General features: G+C 49.5%; 9 protein-coding genes across 9 annotated transcripts; 5 read left to right on the top strand and 4 right to left on the bottom strand.

Moving 5' to 3' along the window:
* The first annotated feature begins 127 nt into the window (after window positions 1–127).
* POJ06DRAFT_73114 (rRNA-processing arch domain-containing protein) lies at window positions 128–3,873 on the top strand. Its single transcript, XM_056191477.1, has 6 exons — window positions 128–1,521; window positions 1,574–2,517; window positions 2,565–2,915; window positions 2,971–3,209; window positions 3,261–3,584; window positions 3,634–3,873. Exons 1-6 carry the CDS (start codon window positions 360–362, stop codon window positions 3,812–3,814), a joined length of 3,201 nt encoding a protein of 1,066 aa, XP_056045363.1. The 5' UTR covers window positions 128–359; the 3' UTR covers window positions 3,815–3,873.
* A 47-nt stretch (window positions 3,874–3,920) lies between these two features.
* Window positions 3,921–5,269, bottom strand: POJ06DRAFT_248221 (uncharacterized protein; the record flags this gene model as incomplete). Its single annotated transcript, XM_056187007.1, has 3 exons — window positions 3,921–4,471; window positions 4,521–4,657; window positions 4,707–5,269. 3 exons carry the CDS (start codon window positions 5,264–5,266, stop codon window positions 3,933–3,935), a joined length of 1,236 nt encoding a protein of 411 aa, XP_056045362.1. The 3' UTR covers window positions 3,921–3,932.
* Window positions 5,270–5,430: 161 nt separating this feature from the next.
* POJ06DRAFT_266522 (mitotic-spindle organizing gamma-tubulin ring associated-domain-containing protein) lies at window positions 5,431–5,765 on the top strand (the record flags this gene model as incomplete). The annotated part of the gene is made up of 2 exons (XM_056189155.1): window positions 5,431–5,655; window positions 5,706–5,765. 2 exons carry the CDS (start codon window positions 5,431–5,433, stop codon window positions 5,763–5,765), a joined length of 285 nt encoding a protein of 94 aa, XP_056045361.1.
* Window positions 5,766–5,917: 152 nt separating this feature from the next.
* POJ06DRAFT_280575 (RNA polymerase I-specific transcription initiation factor RRN6-like protein) lies at window positions 5,918–7,744 on the bottom strand (the record flags this gene model as incomplete). The annotated part of the gene is made up of 3 exons (XM_056189891.1): window positions 5,918–6,984; window positions 7,043–7,624; window positions 7,678–7,744. 3 exons carry the CDS (start codon window positions 7,742–7,744, stop codon window positions 5,918–5,920), a joined length of 1,716 nt encoding a protein of 571 aa, XP_056045360.1.
* A 1,017-nt stretch (window positions 7,745–8,761) lies between these two features.
* POJ06DRAFT_248218 (ribosomal protein L4 domain-containing protein) lies at window positions 8,762–10,263 on the bottom strand. Its single transcript, XM_056187006.1, has 3 exons — window positions 9,974–10,263; window positions 9,737–9,843; window positions 8,762–9,685 (listed from the first exon to the last, which is right to left on the bottom strand). The coding sequence occupies exons 1-3, from the start codon at window positions 10,173–10,175 to the stop codon at window positions 8,969–8,971; spliced, it is 1,026 nt and encodes a 341-aa protein (XP_056045359.1). The 5' UTR covers window positions 10,176–10,263; the 3' UTR covers window positions 8,762–8,968.
* Window positions 10,264–10,733: 470 nt separating this feature from the next.
* Window positions 10,734–11,486, top strand: POJ06DRAFT_73083 (uncharacterized protein). The gene has a single exon (XM_056191476.1). It carries the CDS (start codon window positions 10,864–10,866, stop codon window positions 11,467–11,469), a length of 606 nt encoding a protein of 201 aa, XP_056045358.1. The 5' UTR covers window positions 10,734–10,863; the 3' UTR covers window positions 11,470–11,486.
* Window positions 11,465–12,888, bottom strand: POJ06DRAFT_248216 (WD40-repeat-containing domain protein). Its single transcript, XM_056187005.1, has 3 exons — window positions 12,384–12,888; window positions 12,220–12,333; window positions 11,465–12,167 (listed from the first exon to the last, which is right to left on the bottom strand). The coding sequence occupies exons 1-3, from the start codon at window positions 12,657–12,659 to the stop codon at window positions 11,505–11,507; spliced, it is 1,053 nt and encodes a 350-aa protein (XP_056045357.1). The 5' UTR covers window positions 12,660–12,888; the 3' UTR covers window positions 11,465–11,504.
* Window positions 12,889–13,344: 456 nt separating this feature from the next.
* Window positions 13,345–13,899, top strand: POJ06DRAFT_193910 (uncharacterized protein; the record flags this gene model as incomplete). Its single annotated transcript, XM_056184933.1, has 2 exons — window positions 13,345–13,569; window positions 13,600–13,899. The coding sequence occupies 2 exons, from the start codon at window positions 13,345–13,347 to the stop codon at window positions 13,897–13,899; spliced, it is 525 nt and encodes a 174-aa protein (XP_056045356.1).
* Window positions 13,900–14,560: 661 nt separating this feature from the next.
* Window positions 14,561–17,160, top strand: POJ06DRAFT_73071 (glycogen synthase). The gene is made up of 4 exons (XM_056191475.1): window positions 14,561–14,746; window positions 14,818–14,915; window positions 14,990–15,101; window positions 15,153–17,160. The coding sequence occupies exons 1-4, from the start codon at window positions 14,683–14,685 to the stop codon at window positions 16,979–16,981; spliced, it is 2,103 nt and encodes a 700-aa protein (XP_056045355.1). The 5' UTR covers window positions 14,561–14,682; the 3' UTR covers window positions 16,982–17,160.
* Window positions 17,161–17,830: the final 670 nt, after the last annotated feature.

Here is a 17,830-nt window from a genome sequence, read left to right as displayed (position 1 = left end):
AAATTGACGATACTTTGGTGAGGCGAGTTAAGACTACATGTGGATCACGTGAGAAATAGGTTTAGGGTTATTTGTCCCCCTTACTCAAGTTTTTTCTTGTTACGAATTGTCCCAACGGGAATCTCATCAGGACTTTTTGATTCTTTGGGCCTTCTACTATTGCTTTGCAGTTGTCATATATTCATATCTGCGAGGACACTAGTAGCCGATAGCGAAAGTAGGATTTATTTGTTTTTCTTGCTGGTTTGTTATCGGTTTAAGGATACTAATCGGTATCGGAATAGAATTCCTCTCTTAGCCGTTAGCGTAGCAGCCAAGTATATCGCCCAAGAACAGACAGACGGCACTTGTTCGGCAAAATGTTCAACCAAGAAGAAGATCTCTTTGGAGTCTTTGCAGAGACGACACCTGCTCCGGCCAGACGGCCGCCTGTCAGCGCGGTTTCGTCCACAGTAAACGGCACCCAGCAGAGTAATAGTGCGGCCGTCAAACGTCGTCGGAAAGGTTCTCTGTCCGATGAAGAAGAGAAAGATGGCTCAGAGTCATTTTCTGGTGGAAGTAATGGAGATATAAAGCGATTACGTACAGAAGAAGAAGCAGAACCCGTCGTGACCGATACCTTCGAGCAGGAAGCTTCACGTGAGGTTGCCGCGTCTGCTGGTCTTCAGGGCAGTGTGACCGCGGCCGAGACTGCTGACGGTAAGGTCAAACTCCAGCATCAAGTTCGACATCAGGTCGCGTTGCCACCAAATTACGACTATATCCCGTTGTCAGAACACAAGCCGCCTGAAAATCCGGCAAGAACCTATGCTTTCACACTTGATCCTTTCCAGGCGAACGCTATTGCTTCCATCCAAAGAAATGAGTCGGTCTTGGTTTCCGCACACACTAGTGCCGGTAAAACCGTTGTTGCAGAGTACGCAATTGCGCAGAGTTTACGTGAGAAACAGCGGGTCATTTATACTTCTCCAATCAAGGCATTGAGTAACCAGAAGTATCGGGAACTCCTTGCAGAGTTTGGAGATGTTGGCTTAATGACTGGTGATGTCACAATTAACCAGACAGCAAGTTGCCTAGTCATGACGACTGAGATTCTGCGATCAATGCTGTACAGAGGCTCTGAAATAATGCGTGAGGTCGCGTGGGTTATTTTCGATGAGATTCATTACATGCGTGATTCTGAGCGTGGAGTGGTCTGGGAAGAGACTATAATTTTGTTACCCGATAAAGTCCGTTACGTTTTCTTGTCCGCTACAATTCCCAATGCCATGCAGTTCGCCGAATGGATTTGTAAGATTCACGTGCAGCCTTGCCACGTCGTTTATACCGACTTCCGCCCGACCCCATTGCAGCACTATTTGTTCCCTGCTGGTGGAGATGGTATTCACCTTGTCGTTGATGAGAAGACTGTTTTCAGAGAGGACAGTTTCCAGAAAGCTATGGGCCAGCTTACAGAGAAAGTGGAAGATGATGTCAAGCGGAAAGACCGAAAGAAAAAGGGAAAGCCCATGAAGGATAAAGGTATGCAATGTGTGTGGTTGATTGGGAAGTGGCGTAGTGCTAACTTCAACAGGACCATCTGATATCTACAAGATCGTTAAGATGATTATGACAAAGCATTACAATCCTGTTATTGTCTTCAGCTTCAGCAAACGAGAATGCGAAGCTTTAGCGCTGCAAATGAGTAAACTGGATTTTAACGAGGAAGAAGAGAAGGACATGGTTTCGAAAGTTTTCAACAACGCTATCAGTCAGCTGGCCGATGAAGACAAGGAGTTGCCACAGATCAAGCACATTCTGCCGTTACTTCGTCGTGGTATTGGAATCCATCACAGTGGTCTCTTGCCCATTCTTAAGGAAGTCATTGAGATTCTCTTTCAAGAAGGTCTGATTAAAGTACTCTTTGCTACTGAGACTTTCTCAATCGGTTTGAACATGCCGGCAAAAACTGTCGTATTCACTAACGTCAGAAAATGGGATGGAAAGAATTTCCGATGGGTTTCTGGTGGCGAATATATTCAGATGTCTGGTCGTGCTGGTCGTCGTGGCCTTGATGATCGTGGTATTGTCATCCTAATGATCGACGAAAAGATGGAACCCGAGGTCGCCAAGGGCATGGTTAAAGGTCAAGCTGATCGTCTTGATTCCGCGTTCCATTTGAGCTACAACATGATTCTGAATCTTATGAGAGTCGAAGGTATTTCGCCTGAGTTCATGCTTGAGCGATGTTTTTTCCAGTTCCAGAATACGTCGCAGGTTCCTTTGTTAGAAGGTCAGCTTATTCAGTTGACTGAAAAGTTCAACAACATGAAGATTGAGAAGGAAGAATCCATAGCAGAGTACTATGACCTTAAACAACAGTTGGACAGCTATCGCAACGACTACCAGACCGTCATTTCTCACCCAAGTGTCGCAATTCCGTTCATGACCGTTGGTAGGCTTGTGAAGGTCAAATACAAAGATATGGACTTTGGATGGGGCGCGGTTATTTCGTATTCAAAGAGATCACCGCCGAAGGTAAATCTTTCCTCAGTTATTGTTCCGTTGCATGCTAAGCGTTCTAGGGATCTGGTATTCAATACACGCCCCAGGAGTCCTACGTCATCGACGTGGCCCTACTTATCAGCAACTCCGCCCCAAAAGTTATCTCTAAGAATCAGGATCTTCCTGACAGCGTGAAGCCAGGCGAAGGTGACGACTGCAGATTAGAGGTCGTGCCAGTGCTTTTGGGCTGTATCCAAGCGATCTCGAATCTGCGGATATTCGTCAACACGGATCTCAAGAGTTCGACCCAGAAAAGCCATGTGGCCAAGTCTATCAACGAAGTCAAGAAGCGGTTCCCGGAGGGTATTACGCTTCTTGATCCGGTCAAGAATATGAACATCACTGACGATGCCTTTAAGACTCTGCTGAAGGTACTTCGTTTATTAGGATTTGTCAATGACGGTAAGCTAACAGTTATTTTTATAGAAAATCGATACACTCGAGTCGAAGCTCAAGGAAAGTCCATTAAGCGGGTCGTCGGAGTTAGACGGACTGTATAGTCAATTTGTGGAGAAAATAGATCTTCAAACTGATATCAGGGCGCTGCAAAAGAGGATCGAGAATGCACATAAGATTATGCAGCTTGACGAATTGAAGTGCCGCAAGCGTGTTCTACGGCGGCTAGGCTTCGTCAGCGAGACTGACATCATTGAGGTCAAGGGCCGGTCAGTATTGTGATTTACTAATCCGGAAAGAATTCATGCTAACAGAACCAGAGTTGCATGTGAAATCAGCACCGGTGATGAACTGATGCTGACCGAGATGATTTTCAACGGCGTGTTCAATGATCTCGCGCCGGAACAGATTGCGGCCTTGCTCAGCTGCTTCGTGTTCCAGGAGAAGTCAAAGGAGACCCCTAAAATGACTGCTGAACTCGCCAAACCGTTGCGAGATTTGAAAGAAACCGCTAGAAGAATCGCGAAGATCTCACGGGAAAGCAAGTTAGAGATTTCTGAGGATGACTACGTGGAAGGATTCAAGAGCAGTCTCATGGAAGTAGTGCATTCATGGGCACAAGGCGCCAGCTTTGCTCAAATTTGGTAAGTGCTTGCGTAATCCCAATGTGAGACTGTTCTAATCGCATATTAGTAAAATGACTGATGTCTACGAAGGAAGTTTGATTCGCATGTTCAAGAGATTAGAGGAACTGCTCCGGCAGATGGTTCAAGCGGCTAAAGTTATCGGAAACGAAGATTTAGAACGGAAGATGGACGCCGCGATGGAGAAGATACGACGAGACCTAGTTGCTGCTGGTTCACTATACTTGTAGAAAGTCTTGTTATTATGGTATGGGTATCTGTTGTTTGCAAGTTTTTGGTAGGCGATAAAAGTTGGGCATTAGAATGTATCAATTTAGAAAAATACTTTTCCAGATAGTGTGAAATGGTTTATGTAGTATGATCTATCTTGGCGATCCGTAGTTTCGTATTCTCGACTATTCTGTCGAGGAAATTATCCTTTGTATTCAAGTCGTCGATTGTCCGAACCTCATCCGGGAAATATGCGTATCCGTCAGAGGCGTACTCTTGGATTCGGCGCGATCCTTCCGGAATCATATCCCACCTCTCCGTCGCCTCCCTGCCAACCAGTAACTCTCCCAAGACAAGGCACCATAGCCTTGCAGCATCCGCATGGTTATATCCGCCTCCTCCGACTAATAGCGTCGGCTTGCCGAAATCTATAATATCAATAATGACGCTACAAAGTCCGCGGATCGAAAGATTCCATTCTTTTGATGGATCGCGCGCGAGACCGTCGGCCCCGCATTGCAATACTACTGCGTCAGGTTGAAATCGTTTAAACGCGGGATGAATAACATCGCCTAGTATTCGTCGTAGCGATGTGTCGTTTAATCCAGACCGGAGGCCTAAGTTGATAGTATAGTTCTGGCCACGACCTTTTCCGCAGAATTTGGAGCTCCCGGAACCTATCTGTCTGAGCAATTGCTTAGTGACAGAAAATTTGTGAAAGCATACCTGGAAAAAATCCGACATCGTGTCTATGCAGAGATATATTTAGTACTTTATTAGAATGAGCGAATGCGGTTTCAACTCCGTCTCCGTGATGAAGATCGAGGTCAATGTACAGAATCTTCTCGAATGTTTTGCGTAATCTAATACTCGTCAATATATTCATATCCAAATTGCTATATCCTAACTTACTCTAAAATTCCCAAAACTATATCATTAACATAGCAGAAACCCGAGCACTTGGCCTTCGAAGCATGATGACGACCGCCATGGAAATTAATAGCGACTCGCTGCTTTGCATCCTTCGACGAATTCCGAGCGGTTAGATACCGTGCACACGCAATTGTCGTGCCGGATATTGCTTGAACATATTTACCAAGACCATCAAACACAGGGCAATCAAACTCTAGACCATATCGCTTCTGTAATCTTCTATCGACGTCTTCGTGTGGTAACGATGATTCGGCATTACTATGTGATTCACTTTCAGATTTGCTGTCAGAGTCGGAATACGTGACACCTTCTTCGTTCAATAGGTACGAAATAAACTTGGAGTCATGATATGCCGTTAACTGATCTTTAGATGCCAAACATGGAGAGATAATATCGTCGCATCTGGTAATTAGATCGTAGGACTGGATCAAATCGTCAACTAGCGTCGCGCGGCCGACGTTGGAGGGGAGAAGGTCTGCCAGTCTTGTATATGTTGGATTATATGCATAACCTACTCGTCGATGTTGATTTTTTGGCATAGTGCTAGCCGGCGCAGATAATTGTCCATTGTTTCCGGTGGGCATTTTCGCGCGTTGTGAGCACCTTGAAAGTAAGTCAGGGGTCACAACAAAGACGAGCGCCCAGGCGCGACGTTTTCATGATGGACCTCCGTGTAGCCCCCTATAATGATAGATAAACCCTGATGACATTATCAAATGAGATTCGAAAGGCAGATGCTTTGGCATCAGAGTCTACACCATTGAAATTCTTCAGCTCACGGAATAGTCGTTCAAAGTCGATATCAGCGCAGGACGACATTGATCTTCTATACGAAATATCATTGCTACTTGATACAGGTGTGGATAAAGACGCAATATCCCTTTGCCTAAAGCTGTGTGATAATGGAGTTAATCCAGAGGCATTAGCCGTAAGAAATACACATTAAATGAATTAGCATATATTCTAACAATGTTGCAGAATACCATCCGAGACTTGAAGGATCGAGCTATATCCCAGGGGAACATAAACACTGCGTGACCCATATATTGGGAATAAGGTGCAAGTTACTCGATTGTATATATGTAATTATAGTACATTAATACGGTATGGTACATGCTCAATATTAGCTATAATACATGTTTCTAAATTCATGAGGTTCTTCGACCCCCACCGCACAATTACAGCACAACTCATAGCTCGCCTAACTTCCAATCAGACGCTAACAAACTGGTGTTGCTAAACTCATTTGTCTTTGGTTTCCTGTACTTCACATACTCAGACAACATATTAAGAGCCCTGGAAGCTGACGAGTCGCACGACATATCGGCAGAATCATCAGTAACTATAGTCGCGCTGGTAATAGCTCTCGATTCCAATGTCAAATCTGCCGCGATCTTCCTTGCTATTCGTTCACGGCGAACACGGGCTTTGGCAGGGACTGGCCGAACGGCATTGTCGTCCGCTGCCGTATTTTCGTCCTCCAGGCTATCGTGTGAGACATGGCTAGAGTGCGGAGCGATTGGTAAGGGGTGGAGCCATTTGTCAAGAATAGTTTCGTAAATTCCCTGCGTATCAATTCCGGAATTTCCAATATAGGGTAAATTCTCAAATCCAAGATCGCCAACCACAAACCCTTTGTTTGAGAGACCTATGCACAGTGCGTCAAGACCATCCGACAATGACTGCAAGTCGCCAATTACGCCTCTACTTGACACCATATCATGCAAGGTTTCTACTCCAAACCGGTCTGTGGATTTGGCTGACATTACATGCCAGCGCACTGCTTCGCATAGTTCGGATACCGCGTCAGCGCTGGAAGTTGTCGCTAGAGAGATGTCTTGATCTGGGAAAATACGCTCGTACAGCGGATGGAAATCGACTACTCTTGGAAGAAATGTATCTACTAAGTCATTGCCGAACTGCACAGGCCCATCTACCTCCCACGACGTGTCGCTGCTGGCAACCTCCAACTCGATTGACCGAGGAGGTGTGATTGTGTCTGAGCAGTATATCCGTTGCGAGAGACTGTAGTCCGCTGAAAGCTGGAATACGGATAGGAAACGCGCCGTTTCCAGCGCATTAGAATCAGACCTGTCCAAGAAATTCACTTGTACAGGTGCTAGATCCAATACCTTCGGCCCTTTCTTGCAACTGAAAATGTATGGGTCGTCGACAGAGAATGGAATTTCGTCCTGAGATCTGAATTGATAGCAGGCCACCACGGGATCGCATGGTGAATAAACCAAGTTGTAGGAGCCTGTCAAAAAGCGTAAGCGAGTTGGTCTTCGACTTGAGAAAGTTACGAGACAACGTACAATCATCGACTGTGAACGCACTGCATCTAAGATTCTCATCGTCCGAATCTCGATAATGTCTCCATGAAAGCAACTCCTTAGGAAACATTCTCAGATCCATCCAAACCAGATCCTCCGATGTCAACACAAAAATCTCATTGCTCTTCTCCGGAACAGGCGAGACATGCCGAATGATCGAGATCGGTCTTGCACTATATTCCGCAACCGCTACACTTCCCTTGGCACGTATATCGAACGATTGTATCGTCTGATTGTTTGACACAAGTATGTTATTCAAGTTTACGCCCCACTGCACAGAATGTCGTTGCGTGACATCCGATCCGTTATTTGTCGATCCAGATGTAAATGCCTTGACTAGGGTTTGAGCGTCGTTAAGATCACAGATAGCCCAATTTCCGCTCACATCAACCGTTCCGAACTGTTGCCAATACCACGGATTAAATGCCATATCTGAAAACGGCGAGCTCGGAGAAACGCTCGTGAGGAGATCCGCGGTCATCAGCCGTGTCCTGGATTCGTGGGACCTAACAATGCCGGGCCGGTAAAACCGGCAATCGCGACTTGTCCGAACAGATAATAAAGCTATTTTGTTAGCATGCACGAAATCACATTATGTACTAACGGCGAGAGCTAACCTCCAGCGCTATCTGAGTAATCTGTTCCGGCAAATTTTAAACCCAGTATCCTACTGGCAATATCCATTGAGAGTCTTGGGGATCCAAGAATGGGCAGGTTAATAGACGAGTTATAGTCATCTAGCTCGTAGCTCGTATGCCCAACATTCACAAGATCTATATCACGTTAGTATTAATGAAGACTACAGCACAGCAAAAGTTGATCGTACTAAGCCGAGTGCCGCTGGCCCCACTGACGAATGCAGCGCATGGTCGTTTTTTCGAGAAGATGTGATCCCTGGCGAATCCAAAGTCTAGTAACCGTGTCTGCAATGGATCTACCAATTGTTCTTCAGGTGTATGCACGTCTTTGGAAAAACCACTGAGGACACTGCTGGGAATAAATGAATCCGGTGCGAAATGTGTCTAAACCAAAAATTGTTAGCGCGTCTAATAACAGGACCACGCGCGACCAAACGAACTCATACAAGTTGCCGTCGAGAAAAATCAACTGGCATTCTTTGCCGTCCTTCTAAACTGACTCGCGTTCCGGGCATGTACGTCCGCGCGTACCTAAACTCATTAAATTTCGTCCCTTTGGGCGATGTTAGTAATTCTGATTTTCACTGCACGTCCATTCACAAAAGTACGACTTACCATTGGTATGCAACCTTGGATATATCCATTTCCCATCAAGCGAAAGCGACGGAGCATATAATGCCGCACCAGGGTGTCCATATTCTAAGCGTACACCATAAGGGCCGGTGGATGGCCACATTAGATGCCTCAATTACCGACTGATTCCCTTACACACCCTCACGCTATTCATGCTATACATGCTCTTTCCTTTCTAATAACCGCTGCAACTGCTGTGCCGACTTCTTCCTGGTATAGATATCGTTGCTTGCTGGCTGGTGTTATGCTGTGAAGTTGCCAGGGAGCGCTCATGGCTCGGTCAACAAGCACAGAGAAAAGTTTCAAAGAACTTTGGCTTAGGGTTACGAGATTTGTCTTGAAGTTTGTTCAGTGCTGCCATAAAGCCCTTCATGATAGCAGCATCACTAATCAGCACTGCGAACTATTTAAAAGAGATGTGAAGGTTATTGCGCTGGAAAATTGGACACTGATCTATTAGCTCGACGCTTAAACCGTCAAGTTTCGAAACGCGAGACCGGAAACGTCGAATTTTCATCGAGAAAATGTCGTTAAATTACAGTGGCGCAATCATGAAACTAAATACAAAACAACCCAAATTTTAACTGCGACAAACAAGATTCCTTTTTAGTAACATCTACCATAGCAAGACCCAGGCTTATTTAGCGTCCTTGAACGCCTTGGCGTACGGGTTAAGCCGCAACAAAACCTGCTTGTTCTTGAGCGGATTCTTCTTCTGGACGTTAGTTCGCTTGGTGTACTTGTCGCCAGCTGGTCTAACGACAGCCTGGATCTCAGCGGAGTTGATAATCCTGGTGATGTCGGCGTTGGAGATGATGTTGGACGGGAGAGTGTAGTCAGACTTGGCGGAGGCGGTGGTCTCGGAACCCCAGATGGTGTCAAGAAGGGAGAAAGCAGACTCGGTCCAGATGACGAAGCGGCCAAGGTGGCCACCAGGGGCAAGCTGGAGGACGGAAAGGGTGCGGACGTTGACGACCTCGACGCCGGGAACGTTACGGAAGGCCTTGACGAGGGAAGAACCCTCAGTGCCGTAGACGACGAGCGGTCCACGTCGCTGGGTGTAGCGGCGGCCACGTAGCTTACCCTTGCCAGCACGGAGCTTGCGGGACTTGATGACTTTGATGACATCGCGGTGGGCACCGATAGCCTTGAGGACGGCAACAGCCTCCTTGGTCTTGGCGAGGGACTCAACCTCGTCCGAGATGACGAGAGGGATTTCAGGAACAGTCTCGATTCTGTGGCCACGGGCGAGGACGAGCGGAGCGACAGCGGAGGCAGCAATAGCGGAAGCAGTAGCGAATCGCTTCTGGTTCAAGTTGACCTTAACGTGCCATTTTCTCCATGTCTTGGTAGGCTATATTTTGTTAGCACCGTTCCAGACCTTCAACGATATGATGCAACATACAGCGAACATACGACCACCACGGCACATGTTACCGAAAGCAGCCTGACCAGCACGGTGGGTACCACCGCCAGACACACGGGGAATACGGGCAACAGCACGACCGGTACCTAGATGCAAACACTTTAGCACTCTCCTCAATGTAATCGACGTCGAGTCTTGTCCAAATCCCCCAGTTTTCACAACCCAATGACCTGCAAGACAACATCCAACTCTTAGACAATTGCACAAAAAACTAACCCCATGACTCGGCCGAAGTCTGGTGGCCAGCCTTCTCAGAGACAGCATAAGCCTGGCGCTTGTTCTTAGCGACGCCGGTGTAGACCGAGTGAATAATGTCGGAACGGATAGGTGCCTTGAACACTGCAGGCAACGGGAGTGTCTTCTCGGAAACCTCTCCAGAGGTCGAGAAGACAGAGATCTGAGGTCGGAAAGTGGCCATTTGCGCTGGTTTGTTGCTGACAATGACTTTACTGCTGATAGTTGCTGGATCCTTGGAAGTCTCGTCGCAATTTCGAGACGGTGTTGATTTGTGTGTATGGCATCAAGGTTTCGTCGATTCGTTCTCTCAAAACTGAAAGTAGCCCTGTGCGTGACTGCTGAAAGTTACAGGGTAACTCCAAAAAGTGCGTAGGGTTCAGCCCTTATTATTAAATAGACTTTGCTCCTTATTGATCGTTGCGGGTTAGGTGTTACTTGGGTTTGGTGCGACTACACCCACACAACATTAGCATACTGTAGCGACCCGGCTTGGTTACAACAATATCGAATAATCGTCAGCAAATAGTGATTCCTTTCTCGCATCCGCTTGCCGTTTCTGAAAGTCGTGGCAATCATCGAACTTGAATTTCGAGAGACAAGTCTCTGCATTCGAATTGCGGTTAAATGCGACAGTTAGCACATACGACCGGCTGGTGAGTCAGTATGTTTGTACGATATGACATTGCTGTCAGTGGGGGTCTGTTGATTTTCATTTATTATCAGTGGTCGCGCGACACATGTATACTTTGAATAGCATGCATGCTCCTTGTTACGAGTGTCGAAGAAGGAGCCGTCCTTGTTTGCAGTTTATAAATATGGGCACGCTTCCGACGTCTTCCCGCCTGTCGATAAATCCGTCCACATGAAGAATGCCTACACCAAGTGTTGAATACCTGTCATTCCTCACGGCATTCGTCGCCTCGCCATCGCCGGCACTGCCGACCCATTTCTCAGCGGCCAAATCGCGCGACAGGCGCGAGGCCAGCCCGCGTGAATACCTCCACTCGGATCCCCCGCGCGAACCCGTGCCCGACCTCATGTACGAATCCGACTCACGGGAGGACGACGATTACGACTATCGTGGTCCACAAACACCGCCGCCAGGAATTCCGCTGGACGTCGATTTCGTCGATCTCCGGACCATGCGACGGATCATCCAGCTCATGCACTGTACGAGCCTGCGAGTCGGGGGGAAATTACAGGAAATGAAGGAGATGCCGGTCCTGTCGCCTATTGTTTGGAAAATCTGGAGACTGGCATACGCGGTGCTGTTGGCCCAGAAGAAGTACGACGGTTATACTGACCTGATGAAGATCGCGGCCCAGTTGAAGTACCGGGACGGACTCGACGAGCTCACAGAGCAGGTCGGCCTAATGGCGCGGTTGCTAGACGAGGCCAGGATGGAATATGACATCTGTCAAGCAGAATACGCAGCGCGCTATAATCTTCGATTACCTGCTGATTTAAGGCTATGAGATGTTGTTTTTTACTATTGTAATATATGCTTCTTTCACCGTAGTACGGCTCTAATGTCCCACACCCAAACCATTTCATCCCAACCAACAGTACAAACCCATCCCTCAGCGCCCCATAAACTCCAATCACAACCAACCACAAACTCCGAATGCCGGTCCCACACACCGCGCAAGCCGCCTCCATGATGCAGCCGGCTGATCGATGGCTGGGTGGCAGACTGCTTGAACGCGGTCTTGTCTTCCCAGACCCTAGCCGTCATGTCGTAGCTCGCCGAGAGCAACAACCCGGACGCGTGCGGCGACCAGGCTATTTTGCGGACGGCGTAGTCGTGGCCGTACAGCTCGTTGACTGGACTCGCGTTCGACATTGCCGGCGGCGACGCCGACTGCATGGGCCCGGCCCGGTTCGTGAACCGGAGGTCCCAGATCTTGATTGTCCGGTCGACCGACGACGTCGCGATGATGTCGGGCCTGTATTTGTTCCAGTCTAGGGATAATATCTCGGCCCCGTTGTGTGCGTAGATACTGTTTATCGGGCCGTCGCCGACACGCGGGTCCCAGAGTCGGAGGTACGAATCCGACGAGCACGACGCGATCAGCGTCGCGTTGTAGGGCGAATATGAGGCAGCGTAGGTGCACGATAACGGCGCGTTGCGGGGCTGCAACGTGGCGATTGATTTTGGTCGCACAGGGGACCACTATAGCCGAACATTAGTAACAGTTGTTCGTTACGTTGAGATGGCAACGTACGAGCTTGATAAGACCGTCCCAGCTGGACGTGCAGAATGTGGTCTTCTCGACGAGGTTCCAGTTGGCTGAAAACACTTCTCTCGTGTGTTCGCGCCAGCTTTGCACGGGGTAATCCTAAGCACAGTCAGCGCGCGCGTCTTGGACAGTGAAACTTGGGGGCATACATTCAACGTAATATCAAACAGCTTAATGCTGCCGTCTCCGGTCGCCGTGACGATCTGGTTTTCGTGGATCTCGGACCAAGCGCAGTCGAACAGGCCGTCCTGGGTGTCAAACCACTTCTCGGCGACGATACCGCTTGGGGTCAGGCCGAGCACATACAAGCGCCCGTTGCCGACCAGGCCGAAGTTGGCGGACGCGGCGCACGCGAGACGGGAGTCGAAGAAGGGCGAGTATTGCACTGCGTAGCCATTGAACCCTGATGTGCGGAACGAGTACATTGTATCCACTAATGAGTCGTTATTTGAATATGAGATGCGAATGGACTAGCTGTAGACCGCACTGAATCGGCGGCGATCGTTGGTAGCTGCCACAGGTGTACTTTCTGCAACACGACCAAGGGGCATAAGCTCAGACAGGAGCAACCAAAGGCGATGCCATCCTTTGAGTTGCATAATCAGTGGACGAGTTGGGAATCAACTTGGATTTGATGATATGCGGGGAGATTCGCTGCTGAGTTTGGGCCGACACCCGCGGGGGCGCGAACAGGCACGTGGGCTTTATTCGTCGCACTGCAGATGCACGTACCACCGTAAACTACTCTGCTCTTTTTGCAGACTGAAACCAGACAAAGACCCGGGGCAACATTTTCTCGAAATCATTTGCATCCGGCGACTGGATTATAGACGTGGCGCCGGACACTCAATTCTTGCCAGCAGAAGGATTCTATGTGCGACAGCTGATTGCAATTGAAAAATATCCAATATGAGCGCATCACTGTCGTGGCTGCAGTCACGGATAGGAGTGAACGTCCGTTCGTTCGGCAGAAAACTTCATACTAGTGCGCCCGCCTCGGCGCTTAAGAAGAATAGCAAGGTGTCGTCGATTTTGCAGGAGATGATGTCTAAAGACCGCAAGCCGGCCGATTCCAGGGAGCGCAAGCCGGCAGACTTGATTGGACAGCATATGCTGAAGAAAGGCAGACCTATTGTCAGCAGCCTGGGCCAAGATGGCAGGTCAGGCAAACCGATTGAGACAGTGGAGGATTATTTGAGAGAGGTGTTACGGTCGTCGACGCCGATTACGCTGACGCAGACGGCGGAGCGGCGCAAAATTGTCCAGAACTACGTGCTGCACTGTCTTTTTAACCGCAACAACACGCATTTGACGCTTTCGGCTGTTTACAGGGACGTGGCGAACCCGTACAATCTGCCTGGCCAGGAGCCGGTGAAACAGATGTGCATGTCGACAGGTCAGGTTGGGTTCAAGAAGGCGGCGCGGGGAGAGGTCGAGGCAACGTATCGATTGACGGTCCAGTTCTTTGCCCGGATGGTCCAGCGAGGGATGACGGACAAGCCTGTCGAGATCATTTTGCGAAACCACAACAGGAACCGGACGACATTTTTGGATGTTTTGACCGGCCGCGAAGGCGCGAGGGTGCGGCGATGTGTGACGCGGGTGACAGATGGCACGCGGTTGCGACACGGAGGAGTCAGACCGCCGGCGAGACGGCGGCTGTGATTACTTTTTGTACATATATGGTGTTATATGGAGCATGTATAGTTATAAGCGAGTTGTAAATAGCGACTAGATTGTCATAAACATGATTGGCATGTCAAGTAAACTCGGTTAATGCGCGAAATTACGGAGGTTACGTTTGCCGACGGCGCGTCAACGAACGACACACGATAGCTGTTGGCGGTGAAGCATAATGATTGTCAAGTGAACACAGGGTAGAGCGAAATTGGCGGATGACGACACTGGACAATATTTTTGATGCAGTGTGGTCTGAGCTGTCAGTAATGGAGACTTACATATTCTTGATTGCATGGCTCGACCTCGGTTCCAGCCAAGGAACCCAATAATAATATACGGGGTGAATTGCTCGACTATGCTGCTTCCCGCGCATAGATTATAGTAATCTGCAGCTTTACTCTCCTTCTGTCATCGTCATCTAATAAAAATCTTGATATCGGCCGGCGACACGATGGGCTGGTAAAGTAATGACGTAGTCTTTTGGCTGTGGTCGTGTCTCCCCGGTGCCTGATTGAATTTTGTTGCGCCGCCAAACCCGGCCAGGTGACCGCATGTGGCGGTGACTGTGTGGCGGTGCGTCTCCGCATCGCGCCACATCCGGACTACGGCTCAGGCCTTAATTGGCGCTCATGTGGACCACCCCGCCAGCAATTATCATTCCCCTCCTCCCCCATCCCACATCGTCTTCTCTTCTCTCCCCCCTCTCTCACATTCTCTCTCATTCTCTTCTCCTTCTAACTGCTACTTTGACTACACTCCTCCTGGACAATGTCCCACCGCGACGTGAAGCGCCATCTCCTGTTCGAGATCTCGACTGAGGTCGCCAATCGAGGTGCGTCTCTACACCAACTATGCTTACTTACCTCGTCTTGTCTTCGTCATGGGCGGCTAACGGTCCCATAGTCGGCGGTATCTACTCCGTCATCAAGTCCAAGGCCCCCATCACCACAGCCGAGTACCGTGACAGATATACCCTCATCGGTCCGCTAAACCGCAAGAGTGTATGTGCTTGTCTATGATCTCCCAGCTTCCCCACCCATGCCCCGCCTCAATGCTAATCCTACCTGCTTTCCAGGCTGCAATTGAAGTCGAAGAGCTCACTCCGACAGATCCCTACCTTGTCGAGACCCTGCGGTCCATGTCCGACCGTGGGGTCCAGTACTTGTACGGACGATGGCTAATTGAAGGTTGTTGGCCAAACGATCTTTGACAATGACCACCATTACTGACTACAACAGGCGCTCCCCGAGTATTGCTTTTTGAAACCGGACCAGCCTACTCTCATCTGGACGAGTGGAAGACCGATCTGTGGAACGTGGCCGGCATTCCAAGCCCTGCCGGAGATAGTGAAACCAACGAGACCGTCGTGTTTGGCTATCTGGTTGCATGGTTCTTGGGTGAGTTTGTCTACCACGACCGCACGCGAGCCGTCGTTGCCCATTTCCACGAGTGGCTCGCGGGAGTGGCCCTGCCGCTGTGCCGCAAGCGTCGCATCGATGTCACGACGATCTTCACTACCCACGCAACCCTGCTCGGCCGCTACCTCTGTGCCGGCTCGGTAGACTTTTACAACAACCTGCAGTACTTTGACGTCGACGCAGAGGCCGGCAAGCGTGGCATATACCACAGATACTGCATCGAGCGCGCGGCCGCCCATTCGGCCGACGTGTTCACGACCGTTTCGCATATCACCGCGTACGAGTCCGAACACCTGCTCAAGCGCAAGCCCGACGGCGTCCTCCCCAACGGTCTTAACGTCGTAAAGTTCTCTGCCGTGCACGAGTTCCAGAATCTGCACGCCGTTAGCAAGGCCAAGATTAATGACTTCATTCGCGGCCACTTTTATGGTCATTACGACTTTGATCTGGACAACACGCTGTATTTCTTCACTGCTGGCAGATATGAGTACAGGAACAAGGGTGTCGACATGTTTATCGAGTCGCTTGCGCGTCTCAACCATCGACTCAAGACCGAGAACTCGAACAAGACCGTCGTTGCCTTTATTATCATGCCCGCCGCCACCCACTCGTACACGGTCGAGACGCTCAAGGGGCAAGCGGTCATGAAGGCACTTCACGACACCGTCAACGAGATCCAGGAGAGCATTGGCCGGCGCCTGTTCGAGCGGTCGGCGAGATTCAACGAGGATGCTGGCAACGATTTCTCCGATGAGCTTAATGATTTGCTCACGGGCGGCGACAAGGTTCTCTTGAAGCGCCGAGTGTTTGCGCTCAAGCGCCACTCCCAGCCGCCCATCGTCACACACAACATGGCCGACGACGCAAACGATCCGATCCTGAACCAGATCCGACGCGTGCAGCTGTTTAACAACTCGTCCGACCGGGTCAAGATCATCTTCCACCCAGAGTTCCTCAACAGCAACAACCCTATTCTCTCGCTTGACTACGACGACTTTGTCCGCGGCTGCCATCTCGGCGTCTTTCCGTCGTACTACGAGCCGTGGGGCTACACTCCGGCCGAATGCACTGTCATGGGTGTGCCGTCGATCACGACGAACTTGTCCGGATTCGGATGCTACATGGAGGAGCTGATCGAGAACACGTCTGACTACGGCATCTACATTGTCGATCGCCGATCAAAAGGAATCGACGACTCTATCAACCAACTGGCCGACTACATGTTCCAATTCTCTCTCAAGTCCCGCCGCCAGCGCATAAACCAGCGCAACCGCACCGAGCGCCTTTCCGATTTGTTGGACTGGAAACGCATGGGGCTTGAATACATTAAAGCGCGCCAGCTCGCACTTCGGCGCGCGTATTCGTCCTCGTTTGGCAGTGAAGAAGGGTTTGAAAACTTCTTTGACGGCACAGAGATGAAGCTCTCGCGCCCGCTGTCTGCGCAGGCGTCGCCTAAAGACCGGACCGGCATGATGACGCCGGGCGACTTTGGATCGCTGCAGGAAGTCCAGGAGGGGCTCAACACTGATGACTACATCGGGTTTAAACTGCCCGACGAGGAGGACGACGAGGCGTATCCGTACCCATTATCCCTGAAACGACCTAACGCGCCGTACGTGAACGGCAACGGCAACGGCACGCCAGCCTGATCATGACGGGTATCATCTCAAAAATCATAATTTTGGACAAACGGCGAGGTTAAGATAGGCTAAAAAGTTGCATAATAAGGTTTACCATAGACTTGTCTGAAATGTCTTTCACACATTGCGCGTCCGGGCGGTACGGGTTTCAGATTATGATATAGGAAAATAAATACGAACCGTTTGTTTGTTGTTCGATTAGTTGTTTAGTTGTGTACCGGGGAAATATTTGCAGATATAGTGTTTAGAGCTAAGCAAAGTATGTCGTCAATTTAGTTATTTTATCACGTTCTTTCCCAATGTTTCTATTCCCCGGACTCATACATCCACGATCGATCGATCGATCGATCGATGAACGGTGTACAGGTCAAAAGGCGACGTCAAAACTGAGATTTGGATCCATCGTCATCGACCCCTGAGTGAACTTTATCTGCGAGGCTGCGATTAAACTTCTTTGCTGGCATCGATTAGGGTTTGTGTTGTGCGTGTCGAAGATTGAGTTAATTCGAGGGTTCTTTGTGGGCAGCAATATTGCAGTCATTCAAAAAACTTGAACAGAAACATTTGTGGCGAACGTGAATCGAGGCAGATAATGAAAAAAAAAATTACGCCCGATACAGTCAAGCAGTGGATACTGGGGGATTTCCTACGTCGGCTGGCAAAGCAAGTCAGCATCCAGCCCACCCCGCGCGGCTGATCCCGGCCGAGATGGCAGTCAAGATCCGAATTCTGCCTGCTCCAAAGCAGCGCCCACTCTCTCCCCCGCGGCAGCTGTGTCTCCGCTATCGAAACACGGACCACGACCCGATCACGAACGATTCGAACTAAGTTTTCCCGGACCTAATCTTAAGTATTTCA

Source organism: Lipomyces tetrasporus (assembly GCF_029532465.1).
Source record: "Lipomyces tetrasporus strain NRRL Y-64009 chromosome Unknown POJ06scaffold_3, whole genome shotgun sequence".
In the NCBI taxonomy this organism is placed as follows: domain Eukaryota; kingdom Fungi; phylum Ascomycota; class Lipomycetes; order Lipomycetales; family Lipomycetaceae; genus Lipomyces; species Lipomyces tetrasporus.
The sequence above is the reverse complement of the archived record's forward strand: the minus strand, read 5'-3'. Positions and strand labels throughout refer to the sequence as shown.